Source organism: Sycon ciliatum, chromosome 1 (genome assembly GCF_964019385.1).
Source record: "Sycon ciliatum chromosome 1, ocSycCili1.1, whole genome shotgun sequence".
Classification (NCBI taxonomy): domain Eukaryota; kingdom Metazoa; phylum Porifera; class Calcarea; order Leucosolenida; family Sycettidae; genus Sycon; species Sycon ciliatum.
In genome coordinates this window covers 10,698,834-10,724,660 of record NC_088643.1, presented here as the reverse complement: position 1 = coordinate 10,724,660, position 25,827 = coordinate 10,698,834, and the positions used below count along the sequence as shown (strand labels likewise).

Sequence of the window (25,827 nt, the reverse complement as noted above, 5' to 3'; positions counted from 1 at the left end):
GACAGCGATTTGTCGTCGCAGTTGTCAGTGCCAGAAGTTTCTTCCTCTGACGATGATGGCGATGACTTAGCCCAAGCATGCCTTGTCGTTTGAAACTGTGTCTGCTGTGGTGCAGTTCCTGAAAACCTACACCGAGCGCTACGGCATACCACAGCCTGCGCCGATCCGCGGACGTGCAGGAGCACAACCGACTTACCTGCCGGCGTCATCAACAATAATATTACGTCCATGCACAAGTGCTATGTGGCCTCATTGTCAGAGTCCGGCATAAAGGCAGTTGGCTATCATAGCTTTAGGTCCATTTGGCATGACTGTTTGCCGCACATCCAGATCATGACACCACGTACTGATGTATGCTCGCGGTGTGAGGAGCATCGCAGGAATATTCAGCAAGCACGGATAGAGGCGGACAAGGGTACAGCAGTGGACGTGTTCAGGCAACACCATGATGCAACCCCAGCAGGGCGTGACTATTACAGGCAAGCCACACTGGATGCAAAGGCAGAGCTTGATGCTTGTACCAGTCTCCAGCAATCGTTAAACACTCCGTGTGCACGTGATCTGCAACGATAACACTACACGTTTGATTTTGCGCAAAACGTTGCCCTGCCTCAATCCGCACGTCAGGAAGGACCGTTATATTTAAGGCACCTCGAAAAGTCCAAATATTTGGCATTAACAATGAAGCCGTGCCACAGCAGATAAATTATTTAATTGATGAGTCAGATACCATCGGCCTGGATGGAAAGACCAGTCATGGCCCTAATGCAGTGGCTTCGATGCTCCACCATTTCTTTGCGCACCATGGGTTGCAGGAGAAGGGGCTGCCATCTGCACTGTGACAACTGCGGTGGCCAGAACAAGAACCAGACTGTCGTCGCATATCTTTGCTGGAGAGTCCTCATGGGCCTCCATCAACAAATTGAGTTGTCATTCATGCTGACTGGCCATACGCGTTGCCTTGTCGATGGATGCTTTGGCCTACTGAAGCAGAAATTTCGACGGAGCGATTGCTACACCATGACTCAGTTGGCAGCAGTGGTCAATGAGAGTGCCGTCTGCAATGTAGCACAGCTGATTCCTGGATCTGGTGTGGAATGGAGAGCATGGGATGCATTTCTGGCTCAACATTTCAAGCCAGTGAAAGGTATCCGCAGTGTTCAACACATGCTGTTTGATGCTACGAAGCCTGGAGTCGTCAGCGTTAAGGCAGCGTTGGAAGACGACTACAAAGAGATAGTGCTGCCGACTACATCAAAGGATGCCCTAGTTGCTGCTGACATGCCACCTGTGCTACCACCAGCTGGGCTGTCAGAACAACGGCAGCAGTATCTCTACAGCCAGATTCGCCCTCACGTTCTGGAACAATTCCAGGATGAGCTCTGCCCCAAGCCGTCGCTGCCAGAAGCTACCAGCACTTCGTCTCAGTCTGGTGTTGCTGCTGCAATGGATGATTGATGCAACAGTGAGGTTGCAGTATTCTAGGTTGAGCTGCTTTTGGTTGCACACTTTCTGCTGGTGGTGACAGTCAATTTCTTCTTCAGACTTTTCCCTTTTCCATTCCCTCAACCAGTGAACACGGTGCGTAATTGTTCCAGTTTCTTTTCTGTTGGATGCTGTGTTGTATGTGTGCACATGACACAGTACTATGATACTATTAGTCTAGTACCTGCATTATACTGTTCAAGTTCACCTTCAACTGCCAGTACAAATAGCAGAGGCTGTGTGTAGCCTGAATTATGCAAACACAAGTCATCACAATATTCCTTCCATTTTCGTATGATTCGTTCTTCGCATGACTACAAAAATGCATGCATACCGACTTGTAAAAATATGCATAACTTTGGAAGGAATCGAGATAAATCAGTTCTTTTTTTTGCATGATTTTCTGTGTAACACCAGCTTTCAGGACATGCGAAAAGCTCACTTTAGGTGAAAAATGCCATTTGGTCCCTTTTCTCATCACAGGGCTCGACGTGGCAATGGGTAGGCCTTCACCAAAACAGTTGACGTGACCAACGTGTAGCCGGGGTGTTCCGACGTGGTGAAGGCCTGCCCATGGCCGCGTCGGGACATCACCAGCCCCTACAGAGAGCACCTTCTCGCGACAGTGTCATGGTGGTGGCAGTAACTGTTGACAGCTGACGAGCTAAGAGAAGGACGTAGGACGCCATGGGCAGAAGTTGGAAGAAAAGAAGATTTAAGAAAAAAGTTCAGGTCTAAGTAGCTACATGACTACCAGGACGACATCCAGGAGCGATCAAAGAATACACGAACGGACGTAAGGAGAAGTCTAAAAAAACTCCCCTAGCATAATGAGGGTCAGAACCGGGTTCAACACCCATATGGTTCAAATGGTCCGCAGGGACTGGGGCTCTGCCAACCGCGGAATGTTGTACAGTCAGACCTCGCATAACCGCACACATCCGTTTTCCACGAAAAATATCCGGATAGGCGAGGAAACCGGATAATCGAACACACATACTGTATGTATGCATGGCATATGCTGTAAATCAGTAACCAGCGATTTTCTTCCGGATGGCGAGGGATCTGGATGAAAGAGGACCGGATAAGCGAGGCCTGACTGTAGCAAGGTCACTGTTTCCGAACACAGTGTCCTCCACCTTGCTTAATGCTGTCATGACGTCAATCTAACAGCTCAGTGCAGTACTTGTATGCACATTTTTTTATTAAAATTTAATGTAATTTTTTTACTTCATTTGTGTACATTATTATTGTGGTATGCAATGCATGCATGCATATGCGCATCCTGTTTCCGAAATCCCAGTTCAAGGCAGTTGTAAGTAACATTCTCCTTTTAAACTAGGAAAAGCAGCTGCCACTCGGCGACCAGGTGACAGTAATTTATTATTTAGTGACAGCACAATGGACCAAGTGTAATGATGGACATGTATGCTCAGCTTCCCCAACCTAGATGACCTAGTCCTAGTCCGAGTCGTTACACTTACAGACAGTAGATCTACATGTCACCGTCCACAGCATTTTACTTGAATGAATGTTTTCTCTCCAGTCTCCAGCTAGCTGGCTCGTATTTCATCATCCACAAATACATGGCAGCAGCTTGCCAAGAAACGCGGATTAGAATCGACTAGCGGGTTGAAAGATGCAACGTATCTATGCAGTGCTAATAGTTGCGTGGAGAACGAGCGACGCCGAGCTGCAATGTTCCATTTGACCTTTCTGGGAGCGTCTATTCTCAGATATCTGGAGAGCCGGTGCCGGAATGACGGCGAAGCGGACTCGACCGATTGCGGGCGCGGGGGAGAGCGTGCAGTGGCCGTGAAGTCGACACAAATTCAATGTACGGGGCTAGGAGAGCCGTGTGACAGCGATGTGATTTCATCTGAACATGCTGCGTCGCAAGCAGGTGGGCAAGCCAGTGCTGATGGTCAGTCGGCCACTAGGTGCAGAGCTGGGACGAGGCTGGGAAGAGGACGCAGGTTCGTGCGGACCAGCATAAATAACACAGACTGGGACGTTCCTGATAGCTACGGAAATCTCAAGTTAGTGGGAGCTGGCTCCTATGGCCAAGTATGGTAAGCCCCCCCCCCCCAGAAATCATTTACTAGTACAAAAAATTCCATACCCCACCCCTATCCCCTAGGCCCTCCCTCCCCTTTGTAGTGGGTCAATTGTATTTTCCATACTTATCATATTAGGGGACGTCGGAAGGTATTTTTTGCCGGTTGGTACGGTCAGCCATCGGAGGTGTACCTTAATGGATTGTCATTGGGCTCTTCCCGAATATTTTGCAATCATACAGACAAAATAATCACATTTCTGTAATCTTAAGATGGCAATAAACAGCATCAGCTGAAGCGTCATTTCACGAACGTTTTATTGAGATGTCCCGAACAAATTCTGGAGAGCTTCAACTGATTCTGTTTATTGCCATCCTTAAACGTTTGTCACCTCGCCGCCTGTTCGAATATTTCTGTAATCTGCAGGGTGCCTGGGATGAAAAGTGGTGCAATTCCTACCGCCTCTACTTTCACCACGGTCGGTAGCGTGTGTGAAAGCACGCCTGCACTATTATGGGTGCATCTATCCGCAAAATTTTATGACTCGTGAATGAATCGTGATCAGTCTGGGTGTTGCTTGTTCAGTGATTTCCCATACTGTCTGTCCTGCCTGCGTCCAGTCAATAGATGGCATGAGCCTGCACCTGAAGTCTCTGTTGTCTTTCCAGCTATGCTGTGTTAGGAAATTAGAGGCCACATGCCACGTACTGCTCTGTTCTCTCCGAAACCCAACAATTGCAAGCCATGAAGTCCAAATTTGAAATAGCTATGCTGTCTGTCGAAACATCACATGACGCCGCTGTCCCAATAACTTACTGATTCTCATTCCTGTCTTGCTTCACAAGTGCATGTCATGGTGTTGTATACACACAGTGGTCTATAAACCTCTCTGATGTGTGCGCAACATCGAGTCCCCTCGAATTATTATTTACGGTAAACAGCAGCCTTTGACCTTTCAAAGGCACTAGGATCTGTGTATCTAATATTGACTGAGTACTAGGTCAATATAGGAAATAAAAGCCGAGTAAAAGACCGAGGCGAAACCGAGGTCTTTTACCAGGTTGTACAATTCATATACTGACCTAAAACAAAGTCAATACTTGTACAAGTATTGGGTTTATCACAACAAACCAAAGCATGTGTTCAATCCCTTAAAGGAGTCAAATTTAAGCAGTCAACGTATAAGCAGTCAACGTAGCCCTAAGCGTGAAATATGCAGGAGTATTTGACTGCTTACGTATGGCAACAATCAATGTAAGTCAATACTACTTCGAAGTTAAGTTAGAAAGTGATAATTCTGACCATTGAATGTTAAATGGTGTGTGAGGTTTCGGATGACCACCCTACGGATAGAAATTATATTTTGTTGTTCCGTTTGTCGCACTGTTCGACACAGCTCTGCGATCAATCACTCCACAAGCGAAACTATTGCCATCAAGAAGCTATATCGGCCGCTCGACTCCAAACTGCACAGCAAGCGTGCTCACAGAGAGCTTCAGCTGCTCGCTCACCTGCGCAGTGACCAGTCAAATGTAAGTCTGTGTCTTGTCTACACTATACGGTAAAGCACACGTATTGTTTAATGTATAGTCATTCTAGTAACGTGTGTGTGTGTGTGTGTGTGTGTGTGTGTGTGTGTGTGTGTGTGTGTGTGTGTGTGTGTGTGTTATGGATTCGCTGGCCAGAAAAAGCCACTTCATAGCTGTGTGGTGTAGACCAGGCTGAATAGTGGCGGTCAATTCTTCAGCCTTGCAAGCTATTTAATGGTGCAATCCCAGCACAAGTTGCTATGGCTTCTGCTGTAGCACCGCTATCATCGCCTCTGGCGATGGGCGTCAAAAGGTCAAAAAAGAAGGTGTATGTGTGTGTGTGTGTGTGTGTGTGTTTCTGGCCTCCACCCGTGCTTGTTCTCGCCGTTGTGGACGGCCTGAGGTGTCCCCAGCCGTCCAGGCCAACAGTGCCTGAGGTAGGGTCTTCATCGACAGGAGACTTGGTCGGATAGGTACAATGCCAACACTCTCCTCGTCGCCCCCACCTCGGAGTCCTTCGCGAGGCCTTGCAAGCCCGCGAGTGGAGCAAACTACCGCTCGAAGACGACGATTTGGAACGACTCTGAGCATAGGCTCATGGAATATTCGCCCTGTTGTGGAGAGTGATGGACCAGTTCAAGCCACAGCCGTGAGAGGAATCGTTTCCGATGATAAGCCAGATCCATAGCTGCCAGAGATGGCTCTCTCAAACATGATCCCTGAGTCCCTGACCTGTACCTCTCTCTCAGCGGACTGCCGTCACTCGTCGTTCCATATTGTCGGCCCTGCAAGGGGACACGTGACCGTAATGGCAGTGTTTACCAGGACCAGGTGTGTGTGTGTGTGTGTGTGCGCGCGCGCCTTTGTGTGTGTGTTTGGTGTTGTTTGCATGTTCGGTGTGATTATGTGTCTCTCTGTCTGTCGTTTTCTGTCGACTTCTTTATACCTGTCATTTGTAGGTGATTCGCCTGTTGGACGTCTTCACACCAAATCAATCAGCCGAGACGTTCAAAGACATGTGAGACCCGGTTATGTTTCTTGAGCTTATGTGTGTGCTTGTGTGTGTGTGTGTGTTTGTTGTGTGTGTGTTTGTGTGTGTGTGTGTGTGTGTGTGTGTGTGTGCGTGTGCGTGTGAAGTCAAAGATAGGGTTTCAATGGCCAGAAAGATCCACTTCACTATGTGTAACATAGCTTGTTCTCCGCCATCGCTTCAACAATGGGCATATGCTAGTACTATCATACTGTATGTGTTTTCTTTGACTTCTGCTAGTATATTCCAGAAGCTGGCCATGGTTGGTTCCCCGGGGGGAGGGAAAATACCTTGGTGCCAACAGAACATATGCCACGTGTTGTCAGCTGCATTTGTATAGAAACAACTTGTCAGCAGCTTCTTGGTTCGGCCTGGTCCTGTAGCTGAGAGGGTTAGAGCATTGCTCATTACAAGCAATGTCCCAGTTTTAAGTCCTGGCGGGGTTACAATTTTCTCTTTCCAGGCAGTTCACTTCCCTGACTGTTTACACCTTTGAAAAATCGTAGTCTTTGGCTACAAGCATTATTCAATCAATGTTGCCTTGAATCATGTGGATGTGGTATGTTACCTTCCTGCACATGACAGCGGATAATGCTATTCTTGAGCATGACTCTGGTTGTGTGTGGCTGCAGTTACTTGGTCATGGAATACATGCCGACTGACCTGCACCGCATCATCGCCGCCCAGGCCCTGGAACCGCCGGCCTACCAGTTGATCACCTATCAGATTCTCCGCGGACTGAACGTGAGTTGGTTCACACGCGCTGATGGATGACCTGCCAACTCCCAGTGCAGATCTTAGGAATCAGTAATGATCCCCTGTATATATAGCACAAAAAAAAAGAAAAATAGGGATTCACCGGCCAGAAAAAGCCACTTCTATCAGCTATGTGGCCGGTGTAGACCAGGCTAAAATTAGTGGCGGTCAATTCAACAGTCTTGCAAGCTGTTGACTGGTGTAATACCAGCGCAAGTTAGCTGCTATGTCTAACATAGCTGTTCGCTATCATCGCTTCTGCGATAGGCATGTCTGAGTCCGAGTTTGAGTAACATTGAAGGTTTAGGTGAGAATGATGAACATGTAGCAGGAGGGCTGGTGCACGTTCACTCCGTCCCGATCTCCTCACACGGCCATTTCATGTGTCTGGGGTGCGCGGTGCAGAGTTTGCGGTCCAGGCCGTCACAGCGGCACGCTGCGATGAGCTCAGTATCCTATCATTACAAGTCAAAGTAACGTAGCTGCTGGCGGGTGTTGTCTGTACGGCACTGTCACCGGCATATGCACTCTACTAGTCTCACTGGTCTGTTCTGGTGAGAAGCAAGTACAGTAAAGCACAGTCAACTTCGCTCATAACGACTGGATATAACGACAATTCGCGAATAACGGCAGAATTTCCATGCCCAGAGCAAAGTCCCATCCAACTGTAACACGTATAATGAGACTTCGGGTATAACGACACTTCGCGAATAAGGACACTTTTCTGATGCCCCGCCGAGTGTCGTTATACGCAAAGTTGACTGTGTGTACGTCCGCGCTACCACTGGCTATACAATTATGTTGAGAAACTCAGAGAAATACAACCAGCTTGTAGGAAGTTTTGCTCGTGCCAGGCCACCACCATGCCTGATTTTATCATGGTGGCAGATGCAGCACCTGGCGACGCCGGGGGTGAGATGGTAAATCTCACAATTATTGCCCGACAGGGTGCGTAAACCTCGTTAGCTGCTTCGTTGTTACCCTCACTCCAAGTAGTAGTGAGTGCCCAATTGACCGTGGGTGCTACTACGCTGGAAATTCCGTAGTTGCAAACTGACTTCAATCTAGAGCCGCGATGATTCGCAAGTCATGCCATGACTACGGAGTATTCGATAATGATCATGCTCTGTTCCATCATGCGGGACTCAAGCATTCAGGCCGGGATAGGAGTCTACTCGGCTTGAATCTCCTGCTCGGCAACATTAATCCACCATGGCTGCATACTATAAATTAGATTACATAGATCACAGTTCGCTTGACTGTGTTTTATGCAACCACGGGAATGCCACCACCCTCAAGGATCATTTTGCACATGCTGCTCTTAATTAAAGGGGTGGGTGGTGTGTAGATCAGGCCCACCACCAACGTGGTCCTATGCCATTCTGTATACTTGTACAAGTGCTGTACTGGTGTCATATTGTGTTTTTTGCCTTTTGTTGTGCAGTTCATTCATTCGGCTGGAGTACTGCATCGGGTAAGTGAGAAGTCCTCCTTTCCTGTTCTGTGTGTTCGAGCTGCTTGGTGTTATTTCCTCCAGAAACGAAAATTTCGCAACTTTGTTTTACCAACATGCTAAGTAATCTTGCTCCATAGATTTGGTTCAGTGCAAGAAAATCACTTCATGACAATGAGCGGATGTACTTGTTTGAAGTAACATTATGTGCACTAATATGCAAAAGAAGTTGCCGCCGTTTGCATTTCACTAGGGGTCACCATTGCTTGATTGTTCGAAGCTCAATTCACACTGGCAGACGTATGGAAGTCACAAAGTGTTTTTTTTTCCGGAGGGAGTATGATCTAGTCGACCAGGCTGAAAGAGGAAAGGATATAGTGGACAAACAGAAAGTGAGAGGGAGAAAGAACTTTCTTATGTGATTCAAGGTCGAATCTTTTCACCAAGCCATGCTCCATATTCTTTGTGCTGTCTGTACAGGACTTGAAGCCCAGCAACATTGCTCTCAACGAAGGACTGGTTGTCAAGGTATATAGCACTTTCTCCAAGATGTTAACTGTTAGCAGTCGCTTGTTATTTCACTTCCACTGCTTCTGTTTCCTGACAATTTGTAGTGGGGTTACTGGTATTTCAATAAATTTCCCACACCATGTGTTGGAAGTTGGAACTAGGTGTCAGGTTGTCGAATGTCTCAATATCCTTGCCAGTTTTGTGCCTTGCTGTCGCACTATCTGACTGAATATTATCTCCTTACCTTTGGTGGACTGTTAGTCATAACTAGTAACTTATAGGTACTTTTCTCTTTACAGTCATAAGGATGGTAAATGTGGGATTTAGCTGAATGAAATTGCTTTAAACGTGCGTTTCTTGTGTGCCTAATGGTGATGGTGACAATGTGCTGCAGATTCTTGACTTTGGCCTGGCGCGTATCAAGAGCTCCAGTGACAACGCATGCATGACCGGCTACGTGGCTACACGCTGGTATCGGGCACCAGAAGTCATGCTCCAGTGGGAGCACTACGGAAACACCGGAAAAAGTTAGTCAGCGTCAGTGCAAGTGCTCTCCTCTCTTTCTCTCTCTCTCTCTCTCTCTCTCTCTCTCTCTCTCTATTTATTTATCTCTCTCTCTATTTATCTCTCTCTCTCTCTCCCCCTCTCTCTCTCTCTCTCTCTCTCTCTCTCTCTCTCTCTCTCTCTCTCTCTCTCTCTCTCTCTCTCTCTCTCTCTCTCTCTCTCTCTCTCTCTCTCTCTCTCTCTCTCTCTCTCTCTCTCTCTCTCTCTCTCTCTCTCTCTCTCTCTCTCTCTCTCTCTCTCAGTGTCAGTTTCATGGTTCCTGTATGCTGTTTGCAGACTTTTATCCATGATTTTGTCAAAGTGAGAATTCTGGTAGTGCTTCAAGAGTCGCCTATCAACTTGCCTACACTCAAACAGGCACTGCAGTCCACACACTCATCATGTGATTATTTCAACGTTTCGGTCTGCATGACCATTGTCAGGAATGGAGCTGCGTGAGGCATCCCTCAGAATTAAAAAAATCTTCCAATTCCCGCTCATCGTCCCTACCTAACACTTTAGGAACACTTCAAGGTTCTTGTTGCGCTTCTTAGGAGGTATCGAAACGCCAGCTCAGTCGTGATCACTTCTGTGCTTCTGTGCAATGATCCAGTCACTTTTCTTATGTATGTCTGTCTATCTGTCTGTCTGTCTGTCCATCCGTCTGTCTGTCTGTCCAGTGGATCTATGGTCGGTTGGTTGCATCTTGGCGGAGATGATGACACGGGAGGTACTTTTCAAAGGTGGTAGTGGTAAGTACAGCCTCTAAACAGTAAAGAGTGCACTGTTGTCCTGCTTGTGTTGGGCTGTGCACTGTTGTGCTGCTTGTGTTGGGCTGTGCACTGTTGTGCTGCTTGTGTTGGGCTGTGCACTGTTGTGCTGCTTGTGTTGGGCTGTGCACTGTTGTGCTGCTTGTGTTGGGCTGTGCACTGTTGTGCTGCTTGTGTTGGGCTGTGCACTGTTGTGCTGCTTGTGTTGGGCTGTGCACTGTTGTGCTGCTTGAGTTGGGCTGTGCACTGTTGTCCTGCTTGTGTTGGGCTGTGCACTGTTGTCCTGCTTGTGTTGGGCTGTGCACTGTTGTCCTGCTTGTGTTGGGCTGTGCACTGTTGTCCTGCTTGTGTTGGGCTGTGCACTGTTGACCTGCTTGTGTTGGGCTGTGCACTGTTGACCTGCTTGTATTGGGCTGTGCACTGTTGACCTGCTTGTGTTGGGCTGTGCACTGTTGTCCTGCTTGTGTTGGGCTGTGCACTGTTGTGCTGCTTGTGTTGGGCTGTGCACTGTTGTGCTGCTTGTGTTGGGCTGTGCACTGTTGTGCTGCTTGTGTTGGGCTGTGCGCTGTTGTGCTGCTTGAGTTGGGCTGTGCACTGTTGTCCTGCTTGTGTTGGGCTGTGCACTGTTGTCCTGCTTGTGTTGGGCTGTGCACTGTTGTCCTGCTTGTGTTGAGCTGTGCACTGTTTTCCTGCTTGTGTTGGGCTGTGCACTGTTGACCTGCTTGTGTTGGGCTGTGCACTGTTGACCTGCTTGTGTTGGGCTGTGCACTGTTGACCTGCTTGTGTTGGGCTGTGCACTGTTGACCTGCTTGTGTCGGGCTGTGCACTGCTGTCCTGCTTGTGTTGGGCTGTGCACTGTTGACCTGCTTGTATTGGGCTGTGCACTGTTGACCTGCTTGTGTTGGGCTGTGCACTGTTGTCCTGCTTGTGTTGGGCTGTGCACTGTTGACCTGCTTGTGTTGGGATGTGCACTGTTGTCCTGCTTGTGTTGGGCTGTGCACTGTTGACCTGCTTGTGTTGGGCTGTGCACTGTTGTCCTGCTTGTGTTGGGCTGTGCACTGTTGTCCTGCTTGTGTTGGGCTGTGCACTGTTGTCCTGCTTGTGTTGGGCTGTGCACTGTTGACCTGCTTGTGTTGGGCTGTGCACTGTTGACCTGCTTGTGTTGGGCTGTGCACTGTTGACCTGCTTGTGTTGGGCTGTGCACTGTTGTCCTGCTTGTGTTGGGCTGTGCACTGTTGTCCTGCTTGTGTTGGGCTATGCACTGTTGTCCTGCTTGTGTTGGGCTGTGCACTGTTGTCCTGCTTGTGTTGGGCTGTGCACTGTTGACCTGCTTGTGTTGGGCTGTGCACTGTTGGCCTGCTTGTGTTGGGCTGTGCACTGTTGACCTGTTTGTGTTGGGCTGTGCATTGTTGACCTGCTTGTGTTGGGCTGTGCACTGTTGACCTGCTTGTGTTGGGCTGTGCACTGTTGACCTGCTTGTGTTGGGCTGTGCACTGTTGTCCTGCTTGTGTTGGTCTGTGCACTGTTGTCCTGCTTGTGTCGGGCTGTGCACTGTTGACCTGCTTGTGTTGGGCTGTGTACTGTTGACCTGCTTGTGTTGGGCTGTGCACTGTTGTCCTGCTTGTGTTGGGCTGTGCACTGTTGACCTGCTTGTGTTGGGCTGTGCACTGTTGTCCTGCTTATGTTGGGCTGTGCACTGTTGACCTGCTTGTGTTGGGCTGTGCACTGTTGTCCTGCTTGTGTTGGGCTGTGCACTGTTGTCCTGCTTGTGTTGGGCTGTGCACTGTTGACCTGCTTGTGTTGGACTGTGCACTGTTGTCCTGCTTGTGTTGGGCTGTGCACTGTTGTCCTGCTTGTGTTGGGCTGTGCACTGTTGTCCTGCTTGTGTTGGGCTGTGCACTGTTGTCCTGCTTGTGTTGGGCTGTGCACTGTTGACCTGCTTGTGTTGGGCTGTGCACTGTTGTCCTGCTTGTGTTGGGCTGTGCACTGTTGTCCTGCTTGTGTTGGGCTGTGCACTGTTGTCCTGCTTGTGTTGGGCTGTGCACTGTTGTCCTGCTTGTGTTGGGCTGTGCACTGTTGTCCTGCTTGTGTTGGGCTGTGCACTGTTGACCTGCTTGTGTTGGGCTGTGCACTGTTGGCCTGCTTGTGTTGGGCTGTGCACTGTTGACCTGTTTGTGTTGGGCTGTGCATTGTTGACCTGCTTGTGTTAGGCTGGGCACTGTTGACCTGCTTGTGTTGGGCTGTGCACTGTTGACCTGCTTGTGTTGGGCTGTGCACTGTTGACCTGCTTGTGTCGGGCTGTGCACTGCTGTCCTGCTTGTGTTGGGCTGTGCACTGTTGTCCTGCTTGTGTTGGGCTGTGCACTGTTGTCCTGCTTGTGTTGGGCTGTGCACTGTTGACCTGCTTGTGTTGGGCTGTGCACTGTTGTCCTGCTTGTGTTGGGCTGTGCACTGTTGACCTGCTTGTGTTGGGATGTGCACTGTTGTCCTGCTTGTGTTGGGCTGTGCACTGTTGACCTGCTTGTGTTGGGCTGTGCACTGTTGTCCTGCTTGTGTTGGGCTGTGCATTGTTGTCCTGCTTGTGTTGGGCTGTGCACTGTTGTCCTGCTTGTGTTGGGCTGTGCACTGTTGACCTGCTTGTGTTGGGCTGTGCACTGCTGTCCTGCTTGTGTTGGGCTGTGCACTGTTCACCTGCTTGTGTTGGGCTGTGCACTGTTGTCCTGCTTGTGTTGGGGTGTGCACTGTTGTCCTGCTTGTGTTGGGCTGTGCACTGTTGTCCTGCTTGTGCTGGGCTGTGCACTGTTGACCTGCTTGTGTTGGGCTGTGCACTGTTGGCCTGCTTGTGTTGGGCTGTGCACTGTTGACCTGTTTGTGTTGGGCTGTGCATTGTTGACCTGCTTGTGTTTGGCTGTGCACTGTTGACCTGCTTGTGTTGGGCTGTGCACTGTTGACCTGCTTGTGTTGGGCTGTGCACTGTTGTCCTGCTTGTGTTGGTCTGTGCACTGTTGTCCTGTTTGTGTTGGGCTGTGCATTGTTGACCTGCTTGTGTTGGGCTGTGCACTGTTGACCTGCTTGTGTCGGGCTGTGCACTGTTGACCTGCTTGTGTTGGGCTGTGCACTGTTGACCTGCTTGTGTTGGGCTGTGCACTGTTGTCCTGCTTGTGTTGGGCTGTGCACTGTTGACCTGCTTGTGTTGGGCTGTGCACTGTTGTCCTGCTTATGTTGGGCTGTGCACTGTTGACCTGCTTATGTTGGGCTGTGCACTGTTGACCTGCTTGTGTTGGGCTGTGCACTGTTGTCCTGCTTGTGTTGGGCTGTGCACTGTTGTCCTGCATGTGTTGGGCTGTGCACTGTTGTCCTGCTTGTGTTGGGCTGTGCACTGTTGACCTGCTTGTGTTGGGCTGTGCACTGATGACCTGCTTGTGTTGGACTGTGCACTGTTGTCCTGCTTGTGTTGGGCTGTGCACTGTTGTCCTGCTTGTGTTGGGCTGTGCACTGTTGTCCTGCTTGTGTTGGGCTGTGCACTGTTGACCTGCTTGTGTTGGGCTGTGCACTGTTGTCCTGCTTGTGTTGGGCTGTGCACTGTTGTCCTGCTTGTGTTGGGCTGTGCACTGTTGACCTGCTTGTGTTGGGCTGTGCACTGTTGTCCTGCTTGTGTTGGGCTGTGCACTGTTGACCTGTTTGTGTTGGGCTGTGCATTGTTGACCTGCTTGTGTAGGGCTGTGCACTGTTGACCTGCTTGTGTTGGGCTGTGCACTGTTGACCTGCTTGTGTTGGGCTGTGCACTGTTGTCCTGCTTGTGTTGGTCTGTGCACTGTTGTCCTGCTTGTGTCGGGCTGTGCACTGTTGACCTGCTTGTGTTGGGCTGTGCACTGTTGACCTGCTTGTGTTGGGCTGTGCACTGTTGTCCTGCTTGTGTTGGGCTGTGCACTGTTGACCTGCTTGTGTTGGGCTGTGCACTGTTGTCCTGCTTATGTTGGGCTGTGCACTGTTGACCTGCTTGTGTTGGGCTGTGCACTGTTGTCCTGCTTGTGTTGGGCTGTGCACTGTTGTCCTGCTTGTTTTGGGCTGTGCACTGTTGTCCTGCTTGTGTTGGGCTGTGCACTGTTGACCTGCTTGTGTTGGGCTGTGCACTGTTGACCTGCTTGTGTTGGACTGTGCACTGTTGTCCTGCTTGTGTTGGGCTGTGCACTGTTGTCCTGCTTGTGTTGGGCTGTGCACTGTTGTCCTGCTTGTGTTGGGCTGTGCACTGTTGTCCGGCTTTTTTTGGGCTGTGCACTGTTGTCCTGCTTGTGTTGGGCTGTGCACTATTGTCCTGCTTGTGTCGGGCTGTGCACTGTTGTCCTGCTTGTGTTGGGCTGTGCACTGTTGTCCTGCTTGTGTTGGGCTGTGCACTGTTGTCCTGCTTGTGTTGGGCTGTGCACTGTTGTCCTGCTTGTGTTGGGCTGTGCACTGTTGACCTGCTTGTGTTGGGCTGTGCACTGTTGTCCTGCTTGTGTCGGGCTGTGCACTGTTGTCCTGCTTGTGTTGGGCTGTGCACTGTTGACCTGCCTGTGTTGGGCTGTGCACTGCTGTCCTGCTTGTGTTGGGCTGTGCACTGTTGACCTGCTCGTGTTGGGCTGTGCACTATTGACCTGCTTGTGTTGGGCTGTGCACTGTTGACCTGCTTGTGTTGGGCTGTGCACTGTTGGCCTGCTTGTGTTGGGCTGTGCACTGTTGTCCTGCTTGTGTTGGGCTGTGCACTGTTGTCCTGCTTGTGTTGGGCTGTGCACTGTTTACCTGCTTGTGTTGGGCTGTGCACTGTTGACCTGCTTGTTTTGGGCTGTGCACTGTTGTCCTGCTTGTGTTAGGCTGTGCACTGTTGTCCTGCTTGTGTTGGGCTGTGCACTGTTGTCCTGCTTGTGTTGGGCTGTGCACTGTTGTCCTGCTTGTGTTAGGCTGTGCACTGTTGTCCTGCTTGTGTTGGGCTGTGCACTGTTGTCCTGCTTGTGTTGGGCTGTGCACTGTTGTCCTGCTTGTGTTGGGCTGTGCACTGATGTCCTGCTTGTGTTGGGCTGCGCAATGTTGTCCTGCTTGTGTTGGGCTGTGCACTGATGTCCTGCTTGTGTTGGGCTGTGCACTGTTGTCCTGCTTGTGTTGGGCTGTGCACTGTTGTCCTGCTTGTGTTGGGCTGTGCACTGTTGTCCTGCTTGTGTTAGGCTGTGCACTGTTGTCCTGCTTGTGTTGGGCTGTGCACTGTTGTCCTGCTTGTGTTGGGCTGTGCACTGTTGACCTGCTTGTGTTGGGCTGTGCACTGATGTCCTGCTTGTGTTGGGCTGTGCACTGTTGACCTGCTTGTGTTGGGCTGTGCACTGATGTCCTGCTTGTGTTGGGCTGTGCACTGTTGTCCTGCTTGTGTTAGGCTGTGCACTGTTGTCCTGCTTGTGTTGGGCTGTGCACTGTTGTCCTGCTTGTGTTGGGCTGTGCACTGTTGACCTGCTTGTGTTGGGCTGTGCACTGATGTCCTGCTTGTGTTGGGCTGTGCACTGTTGTCCTGCTTGTGTTGGGCTGTGCACTGATGTCCTGCTTGTGTTGGGCTGTGCACTGTTGTCCTGCTTGTGTTAGGCTGTGCACTGTTGTCCTGCTTGTGTTGGTCTGTGCACTGTTGTCCTGCTTGTGTTGGGCTGTGCACTGTTGACCTGCTTGTGTTGGGCTGTGCACTGATGTCCTGCTTGTGTTGGGCTGTGCACTGTTGACCTGCTTGTGTTGGGCTGTGCACTGATGTCCTGCTTGTGTTGGGCTGTGCACTGTTGTCCTGCTTGTGTTAGGCTGTGCACTGTTGTCCTGCTTGTGTTGGGCTGTGCACTGTTGTCCTGCTTGTGTTGGGCTGTGCACTGTTGACCTGCTTGTGTTGGGCTGTGCACTGATGTCCTGCTTGTGTTGGGCTGTGCACTGTTGTCCTGCTTGTGTTGGACTGTGCACTGTTGTCCTGCTTGTGTTGGGCTGTGCACTGTTGTCCTGCTTGTGTTGGGCTGTGCACTGTTGTCCTGCTTGTGTTGGGCTGTGCACTGTTGACCTGCTTGTGTTGAGCTGTGCACTGTTGACCTGCTTGTGTTGGGCTGTGCACTGTTGACCTGCTTGTGTTGGGCTGTGCACTGTTGTCCTGCTTGTGTTGGGCTGTGCACTGTTGTCCTGCTTGTGTTGGGCTGTGCACTGTTGTCCTGCTTGTGTCGGGCTGTACACTGTTGTCCTGCTTGTGTTGGGCTGTGCACTGTTATCCTGCTTGTGTCGGGCTGTGCACTGTTGTCCTGCTTGTGTCGGGCTTTGCACTGTTGTTCTGCTTGTGTTGGGCTGTGCACTGTTGACCTGCTTGTGTCGGGCTGTGCACTGTTGTCCTGTTCGTGTTGGGCTGTGCACTGTTGTCCTGCTTGTGTTGGGCTGTGCACTGTTGTCCTGCTTGTGTTGGGCTGTGCACTGTTGACCTGCTTGCGTTGGGCTGTGCATTGTTGACCTGCTTGTGTTGGGCTGTGCACTGTTGACCTGCTTGTGTTGGGCTGTGCACTGTTGACCTGCTTGTGTTGGGCTGTGCACTGTTGTCCTGCTTATGTTGGGCTGTGCACTGTTGACCTGCTTGTGTTGGGCTGTGCACTGTTGTCCTGCTTGTGTTGGGCTGTGCACTGTTGTCCTGCTTGTGTTGGGCTGTGCACTGTTGACCTGCTTGTGTTGGACTGTGCACTGTTGTCCTGCTTGTGTTGGGCTGTGCACTGTTGTCCTGCTTGTGTTGGGCTGTGCACTGTTGTCCTGCTTGTGTTGGGATGTGCACTGTTGTCCTGCTTGTGTTGGGCTGTGCACTGTTGACCTGCTTGTGTTGGGCTGTGCACTGTTGTCCTGCTTGTGTTGGGCTGTGCACTGTTGTCCTGCTTGTGTTGGGCTGTGCACTGTTGTCCTGCTTGTGTTGGGCTGTGCACTGTTGACCTGCTTGTGTTGGGCTGTGCACTGTTGGCCTGCTTGTGTTGGGCTGTGCACTGTTGACCTGTTTGTGTTGCGCTGTGCATTGTTGACCTGCTTGTGTTGGGCTGTGCACTGTTGTCCTCCTTGTGTTGGGCTGTGCACTGTTGACCTGCTTGTGTTGGGATGTGCACTGTTGTCCTGCTTGTGTTGGGCTGTGCACTGTTGACCTGCTTGTGTTGGGCTGTGCACTGTTGTCCTGCTTGTGTTGGGCTGTGCATTGTTGTCCTGCTTGTGTTGGGCTGTGCACTGTTGTCCTGCTTGTGTTGGGCTGTGCACTGTTGACCTGCTTGTGTTGGGCTGTGCACTGCTGTCCTGCTTGTGTTGGGCTGTGCACTGTTCACCTGCTTGTGTTGGGCTGTGCACTGTTGTCCTGCTTGTGTTGGGGTGTGCCCTGTTGTCCTGCTTGTGTTGGGCTATGCACTGTTGTCCTGCTTGTGTTGGGCTGTGCACTGTTGTCCTGCTTGTGTTGGGCTGTGCACTGTTGGCCTGCTTGTGTTGGGCTGTGCACTGTTGACCTGTTTGTGTTGGGCTGTGCATTGTTGACCTGCTTGTGTTTGGCTGTGCACTGTTGACCTGCTTGTGTTGGGCTGTGCACTGTTGACCTGCTTGTGTTGGGCTGTGCACTGTTGTCCTGCTTGTGTTGGTCTGTGCACTGTTTTCCTGCTTGTGTCGGGCTTTGCACTGTTGACCTGCTTGTGTTGGGCTGTGCACTGTTGACCTGCTTGTGTTGGGCTGTGCACTGTTGTCCTGCTTGTGTTGGGCTGTGCACTGTTGACCTGCTTGTGTTGGGCTGTGCACTGTTGTCCTGCTTATGTTGGGCTGTGCACTGTTGACCTGCTTGTGTTGGGCTGTGCACTGTTGTCCTGCTTGTGTTGGGCTGTGCACTGTTGTCCTGCTTGTGTTGGGCTGTGCACTGTTGTCCTGCTTGTGTTGGGCTGTGCACTGTTGACCTGCTTGTGTCGGGCTGTGCACTGTTGACCTGCTTGTGTTGGACTGTGCACTGTTGTCCTGCTTTTGTTGGGCTGTGCACTGTTGTCCTGCTTGTGTTGGGCTGTGCACTGTTGTCCTGCTTGTGTTGGGCTGTGCACTGTTGACCTGCTTGTGTTGGGCTGTGCACTGTTGTCCTGCTTGTGTTGGGCTGTGCACTGTTGTCCTGCTTGTGTTGGGCTGTGCACTGTTGTCCTGCTTGTGTTGGGCTGTGCACTGTTGACCTGCTTGTGTTGGGCTGTGCACTGTTGGCCTGCTTGTGTTGGGCTGTGCACTGTTGACCTGTTTGTGTTGGGCTGTGCATTGTTGACCTGCTTGTGTTGGGCTGTGCACTGTTGACCTGCTTGTGTTGGGCTGTGCACTGTTGACCTGCTTGTGTTGGGCTGTGCACTGTTGTCCTGCTTGTGTTGGGCTTTGCACTGTTGTCCTGCTTGTGTTGGGCTGTGCACTCTTGACCTGCTTTTGTTGGGCTGTGCACTGTTGTCCTGCTTGTGTTGGGCTGTGCACTGTTGTCCTGCTTGTGTTGGGCTGTGCACTGTTGTCCTGCTTGTGTTGGGCTGTGCACTGTTGTCCTGCTTGTGTTGGGCTGTGCACTGTTGTCCTGCTTGTGTTGGGCTGTGCACTGTTGTCCTGCTTGTGTTGGGCTGTGCACTGTTGTCCTGCTTGTGTTGGGCTGTGCACTGTTGACCTGCTTGTGTTGGGCTGTGCACTGTTGACCTGCTTGTGTTGGGCTGTGCACTGTTGTCCTGCTTGTGTTGGGCTGTGCACTGTTGACCTGCTTGTGTTGGGCTGTGCACTGTTGACCTGCTTGTGTTGGGCTGTGCACTGTTGTCCTGCTTGTGTTGGGCTGTGCACTGTTGTCCTGCTTGTGTTGGGCTGTGCACTGTTGTCCTGCTTGTGTCGGGCTGTGCACTGTTGTCCTGCTTGTGTTGGGCTGTGCACTGTTGTCCTGCTTGTGTCGGGCTGTGCACTGTTCTCCTGCTTGTGTCGGGCTTTGCACTGTTGTTCTGCTTGTGTTGGGCTGTGCACTGTTGACCTGCTTGTGTCGGGCTGTGCACTGTTGTCCTGTTCGTGTTGGGCTGTGCACTGTTGTCCTGCTTGTGTCGGGCTGTGCACTGTTGTCCTGCTTGTGTTGGGCTGTGCACTGTTGACCTGCTTGCGTTGGGCTGTGCACTGTTGACCTGCTTGTGTTGGGCTGTGCACTGTTGACCTGCTTGTGTTGGGCTGTGCACTGTTGTCCTGCTTATGTTAGGCTGTGCACTGTTTACCTGCTTGTGTTGGGCTGTGCACTGTTGTCCTGCTTGTGTTGGGCTGTGCACTGTTGTCCTGCTTGTTTTGGGCTGTGCACTGTTGTCCTGCTTGTGTTCGGCTGTGCACTGTTGACCTGCTTGTGTTGGGCTGTGCACTGTTGACCTGCTTGTGTTGGACTGTGCACTGTTGTTCTGCTTGTGTTGGGCTGTGCACTGTTGTCCTGCTTGTGTTGGGCTGTGCACTGTTGTCCTGCTTATGTTGGGCTGTGCACTGTTGACCTGCTTGTGTTGGGCTGTGCACTGTTGTCCTGCTTGTGTTGGTCTGTGCACTGTTTTCCTGCTTGTGTCGGGCTTTGCACTGTTGACCTGCTTGTGTTGGGCTGTGCACTGTTGACCTGCTTGTGTTGGGCTGTGCACTGTTGTCCTGCTTGTGTTGGGCTGTGCACTGTTGACCTGCTTGTGTTGGGCTGTGCACTGTTGTCCTGCTTATGTTGGGCTGTGCACTGTTGACCTGCTTGTGTTGGGCTGTGCACTGTTGTCCTGCTTGTGTTGGGCTGTGCACTGTTGTCCTGCTTGTGTTGGGCTGTGCACTGTTGTCCTGCTTGTGTTGGGCTGTGCACTGTTGACCTGCTTGTGTCGGGCTGTGCACTGTTGACCTGCTTGTGTTGGACTGTGCACTGTTGTCCTGCTTTTGTTGGGCTGTGCACTGTTGTCCTGCTTGTGTTGGGCTGTGCACTGTTGTCCTGCTTGTGTTGGGCTGTGCACTATTGTCCTGCTTGTGTTGGGCTGTGCACTGTTGTCCTGCTTGTGTTGGGCTGTGCACTGTTGTCCTGCTTGTGTTGGGCTGTGCACTGTTGACCTGCTTGTGTTGGGCTGTGCACTGTTGGCCTGCTTGTGTTGGGCTGTGCACTGTTGACCTGTTTGTGTTGCGCTGTGCATTGTTGACCTGCTTGTGTTGGGCTGTGCACTGTTGTCCTCCTTGTGTTGGGCTGTGCACTGTTGACCTGCTTGTGTTGGGATGTGCACTGTTGTCCTGCTTGTGTTGGGCTGTGCACTGTTGACCTGCTTGTGTTGGGCTGTGCACTGTTGTCCTGCTTGTGTTGGGCTGTGCATTGTTGTCCTGCTTGTGTTGGGCTGTGCACTGTTGTCCTGCTTGTGTTGGGCTGTGCACTGTTGACCTGCTTGTGTTGGGCTGTGCACTGCTGTCCTGCTTGTGTTGGGCTGTGCACTGTTCACCTGCTTGTGTTGGGCTGTGCACTGTTGTCCTGCTTGTGTTGGGGTGTGCCCTGTTGTCCTGCTTGTGTTGGGCTATGCACTGTTGTCCTGCTTGTGTTGGGCTGTGCACTGTTGTCCTGCTTGTGTTGGGCTGTGCACTGTTGGCCTGCTTGTGTTGGGCTGTGCACTGTTGACCTGTTTGTGTTGGGCTGTGCATTGTTGACCTGCTTGTGTTTGGCTGTGCACTGTTGACCTGCTTGTGTTGGGCTGTGCACTGTTGACCTGCTTGTGTTGGGCTGTGCACTGTTGTCCTGCTTGTGTTGGTCTGTGCACTGTTTTCCTGCTTGTGTCGGGCTTTGCACTGTTGACCTGCTTGTGTTGGGCTGTGCACTGTTGACCTGCTTGTGTTGGGCTGTGCACTGTTGTCCTGCTTGTGTTGGGCTGTGCACTGTTGACCTGCTTGTGTTGGGCTGTGCACTGTTGTCCTGCTTATGTTGGGCTGTGCACTGTTGACCTGCTTGTGTTGGGCTGTGCACTGTTGTCCTGCTTGTGTTGGGCTGTGCACTGTTGTCCTGCTTGTGTTGGGCTGTGCACTGTTGTCCTGCTTGTGTTGGGCTGTGCACTGTTGACCTGCTTGTGTCGGGCTGTGCACTGTTGACCTGCTTGTGTTGGACTGTGCACTGTTGTCCTGCTTTTGTTGGGCTGTGCACTGTTGTCCTGCTTGTGTTGGGCTGTGCACTGTTGTCCTGCTTGTGTTGGGCTGTGCACTGTTGACCTGCTTGTGTTGGGCTGTGCACTGTTGTCCTGCTTGTGTTGGGCTGTGCACTGTTGTCCTGCTTGTGTTGGGCTGTGCACTGTTGTCCTGCTTGTGTTGGGCTGTGCACTGTTGACCTGCTTGTGTTGGGCTGTGCACTGTTGGCCTGCTTGTGTTGGGCTGTGCACTGTTGACCTGTTTGTGTTGGGCTGTGCATTGTTGACCTGCTTGTGTTGGGCTGTGCACTGTTGACCTGCTTGTGTTGGGCTGTGCACTGTTGACCTGCTTGTGTTGGGCTGTGCACTGTTGTCCTGCTTGTGTTGGGCTTTGCACTGTTGTCCTGCTTGTGTTGGGCTGTGCACTCTTGACCTGCTTTTGTTGGGCTGTGCACTGTTGTCCTGCTTGTGTTGGGCTGTGCACTGTTGTCCTGCTTGTGTTGGGCTGTGCACTGTTGTCCTGCTTATGTTGGGCTGTGCACTGTTGACCTGCTTGTGTTGGGCTGTGCACTGTTGTCCTGCTTGTGTTGGTCTGTGCACTGTTTTCCTGCTTGTGTCGGGCTTTGCACTGTTGACCTGCTTGTGTTGGGCTGTGCACTGTTGACCTGCTTGTGTTGGGCTGTGCACTGTTGTCCTGCTTGTGTTGGGCTGTGCACTGTTGACCTGCTTGTGTTGGGCTGTGCACTGTTGTCCTGCTTATGTTGGGCTGTGCACTGTTGACCTGCTTGTGTTGGGCTGTGCACTGTTGTCCTGCTTGTGTTGGGCTGTGCACTGTTGTCCTGCTTGTGTTGGGCTGTGCACTGTTGTCCTGCTTGTGTTGGGCTGTGCACTGTTGACCTGCTTGTGTCGGGCTGTGCACTGTTGACCTGCTTGTGTTGGACTGTGCACTGTTGTCCTGCTTTTGTTGGGCTGTGCACTGTTGTCCTGCTTGTGTTGGGCTGTGCACTGTTGTCCTGCTTGTGTTGGGCTGTGCACTGTTGACCTGCTTGTGTTGGGCTGTGCACTGTTGTCCTGCTTGTGTTGGGCTGTGCACTGTTGTCCTGCTTGTGTTGGGCTGTGCACTGTTGTCCTGCTTGTGTTGGGCTGTGCACTGTTGACCTGCTTGTGTTGGGCTGTGCACTGTTGGCCTGCTTGTGTTGGGCTGTGCACTGTTGACCTGTTTGTGTTGGGCTGTGCATTGTTGACCTGCTTGTGTTGGGCTGTGCACTGTTGACCTGCTTGTGTTGGGCTGTGCACTGTTGTCCTGCTTGTGTTGGTCTGTGCACTGTTTTCCTGCTTGTGTCGGGCTTTGCACTGTTGACCTGCTTGTGTTGGGCTGTGCACTGTTGACCTGCTTGTGTTGGGCTGTGCACTGTTGTCCTGCTTGTGTTGGGCTGTGCACTGTTGACCTGCTTGTGTTGGGCTGTGCACTGTTGTCCTGCTTATGTTGGGCTGTGCACTGTTGACCTGCTTGTGTTGGGCTGTGCACTGTTGTCCTGCTTGTGTTGGGCTGTGCACTGTTGTCCTGCTTGTGTTGGGCTGTGCACTGTTGTCCTGCTTGTGTTGGGCTGTGCACTGTTGACCTGCTTGTGTCGGGCTGTGCACTGTTGACCTGCTTGTGTTGGACTGTGCACTGTTGTCCTGCTTTTGTTGGGCTGTGCACTGTTGTCCTGCTTGTGTTGGGCTGTGCACTGTTGTCCTGCTTGTGTTGGGCTGTGCACTGTTGACCTGCTTGTGTTGGGCTGTGCACTGTTGTCCTGCTTGTGTTGGGCTGTGCACTGTTGTCCTGCTTGTGTTGGGCTGTGCACTGTTGTCCTGCTTGTGTTGGGCTGTGCACTGTTGACCTGCTTGTGTTGGGCTGTGCACTGTTGGCCTGCTTGTGTTGGGCTGTGCACTGTTGACCTGTTTGTGTTGGGCTGTGCATTGTTGACCTGCTTGTGTTGGGCTGTGCACTGTTGACCTGCTTGTGTTGGGCTGTGCACTGTTGACCTGCTTGTGTTGGGCTGTGCACTGTTGTCCTGCTTGTGTTGGGCTTTGCACTGTTGTCCTGCTTGTGTTGGGCTGTGCACTCTTGACCTGCTTTTGTTGGGCTGTGCACTGTTGTCCTGCTTGTGTTGGGCTGTGCACTGTTGTCCTGCTTGTGTTGGGCTGTGCACTGTTGTCCTGCTTGTGTTGGGCTGTGCACTGTTGTCCTGCTTGTGTTGGGCTGTGCACTGTTGTCCTGCTTGTGTTGGGCTGTGCACTGTTGTCCTGCTTGTGTTGGGCTGTGCACTGTTGTCCTGCTTGTGTTGGGCTGTGCACTGTTGACCTGCTTGTGTTGGGCTGTGCACTGTTGACCTGCTTGTGTTGGGCTGTGCACTGTTGTCCTGCTTGTGTTGGGCTGTGCACTGTTGACCTGCTTGTGTTGGGCTGTGCACTGTTGACCTGCTTGTGTTGGGCTGTGCACTGTTGTCCTGCTTGTGTTGGGCTGTGCACTGTTGTCCTGCTTGTGTTGGGCTGTGCACTGTTGTCCTGCTTGTGTCGGGCTGTGCACTGTTGTCCTGCTTGTGTTGGGCTGTGCACTGTTGTCCTGCTTGTGTCGGGCTGTGCACTGTTGTCCTGCTTGTGTCGGGCTTTGCACTGTTGTTCTGCTTGTGTTGGGCTGTGCACTGTTGACCTGCTTGTGTCGGGCTGTGCACTGTTGTCCTGTTCGTGTTGGGCTGTGCACTGTTGTCCTGCTTGTGTTGGGCTGTGCACTGTTGTCCTGCTTGTGTTGGGCTGTGCACTGTTGACCTGCTTGCGTTGGGCTGTGCACTGTTGACCTGCTTGTGTTGGGCTGTGCACTGTTGACCTGCTTGTGTTGGGCTGTGCACTGTTGTCCTGCTTATGTTAGGCTGTGCACTGTTTACCTGCTTGTGTTGGGCTGTGCACTGTTGTCCTGCTTGTGTTGGGCTGTGCACTGTTGTCCTGCTTGTTTTGGGCTGTGCACTGTTGTCCTGCTTGTGTTCGGCTGTGCACTGTTGACCTGCTTGTGTTGGGCTGTGCACTGTTGACCTGCTTGTGTTGGACTGTGCACTGTTGTTCTGCTTGTGTTGGGCTGTGCACTGTTGTCCTGCTTGTGTTGGGCTGTGCACTGTTGTCCTGCTTATGTTGGGCTGTGCACTGTTGACCTGCTTGTGTTGGGCTGTGCACTGTTGTCCTGCTTGTGTTGGTCTGTGCACTGTTTTCCTGCTTGTGTCGGGCTTTGCACTGTTGACCTGCTTGTGTTGGGCTGTGCACTGTTGACCTGCTTGTGTTGGGCTGTGCACTGTTGTCCTGCTTGTGTTGGGCTGTGCACTGTTGACCTGCTTGTGTTGGGCTGTGCACTGTTGTCCTGCTTATGTTGGGCTGTGCACTGTTGACCTGCTTGTGTTGGGCTGTGCACTGTTGTCCTGCTTGTGTTGGGCTGTGCACTGTTGTCCTGCTTGTGTTGGGCTGTGCACTGTTGTCCTGCTTGTGTTGGGCTGTGCACTGTTGACCTGCTTGTGTCGGGCTGTGCACTGTTGACCTGCTTGTGTTGGACTGTGCACTGTTGTCCTGCTTTTGTTGGGCTGTGCACTGTTGTCCTGCTTGTGTTGGGCTGTGCACTGTTGTCCTGCTTGTGTTGGGCTGTGCACTGTTGACCTGCTTGTGTTGGGCTGTGCACTGTTGTCCTGCTTGTGTTGGGCTGTGCACTGTTGTCCTGCTTGTGTTGGGCTGTGCACTGTTGTCCTGCTTGTGTTGGGCTGTGCACTGTTGACCTGCTTGTGTTGGGCTGTGCACTGTTGGCCTGCTTGTGTTGGGCTGTGCACTGTTGACCTGTTTGTGTTGGGCTGTGCATTGTTGACCTGCTTGTGTTGGGCTGTGCACTGTTGACCTGCTTGTGTTGGGCTGTGCACTGTTGACCTGCTTGTGTTGGGCTGTGCACTGTTGTCCTGCTTGTGTTGGGCTGTGCACTGTTGTCCTGCTTGTGTTGGGCTGTGCACTCTTGACCTGCTTTTGTTGGGCTGTGCACTGTTGTCCTGCTTGTGTTGGGCTGTGCACTGTTGTCCTGCTTGTGTTGGGCTGTGCACTGTTGTCCTGCTTGTGTTGGGCTGTGCACTGTTGTCCTGCTTGTGTTGGGCTGTGCACTGTTGTCCTGCTTGTGTTGGGCTGTGCACTGTTGTCCTGCTTGTGTTGGGCTGTGCACTGTTGTCCTGCTTGTGTTGGGCTGTGCACTGTTGACCTGCTTGTGTTGGGCTGTGCACTGTTGACCTGCTTGTGTTGGGCTGTGCACTGTTGTCCTGCTTGTGTTGGGCTGTGCACTGTTGACCTGCTTGTGTTGGGCTGTGCACTGTTGACCTGCTTGTGTTGGGCTGTGCACTGTTGTCCTGCTTGTGTTGGGCTGTGCACTGTTGTCCTGCTTGTGTTGGGCTGTGCACTGTTGTCCTGCTTGTGTCGGGCTGTGCACTGTTGTCCTGCTTGTGTTGGGCTGTGCACTGTTGTCCTGCTTGTGTCGGGCTGTGCACTGTTGTCCTGCTTGTGTCG

At 51.8% G+C, this 25,827-nt stretch overlaps 1 protein-coding gene across 1 annotated transcript in view; it reads left to right on the top strand.

The window, feature by feature from the left end:
• Positions 1 to 2,842: 2,842 nt before the first annotated feature.
• Positions 2,843 to 25,827, top strand: part of LOC135812970 (mitogen-activated protein kinase 14-like) — a 34,053-nt gene continuing 11,068 nt past the window's right edge. Inside the window, exons 1-8 of the mRNA XM_065326192.1 lie at positions 2,843 to 3,557; positions 4,939 to 5,074; positions 6,031 to 6,089; positions 6,734 to 6,845; positions 8,302 to 8,331; positions 8,791 to 8,838; positions 9,215 to 9,347; positions 10,044 to 10,115. Coding sequence (XP_065182264.1) covers positions 3,184 to 3,557; positions 4,939 to 5,074; positions 6,031 to 6,089; positions 6,734 to 6,845; positions 8,302 to 8,331; positions 8,791 to 8,838; positions 9,215 to 9,347; positions 10,044 to 10,115 — 964 coding nt within the window. The 5' untranslated portion in view covers positions 2,843 to 3,183. The remainder of the gene's footprint in view (positions 3,558 to 4,938; positions 5,075 to 6,030; positions 6,090 to 6,733; positions 6,846 to 8,301; positions 8,332 to 8,790; positions 8,839 to 9,214; positions 9,348 to 10,043; positions 10,116 to 25,827) is intronic.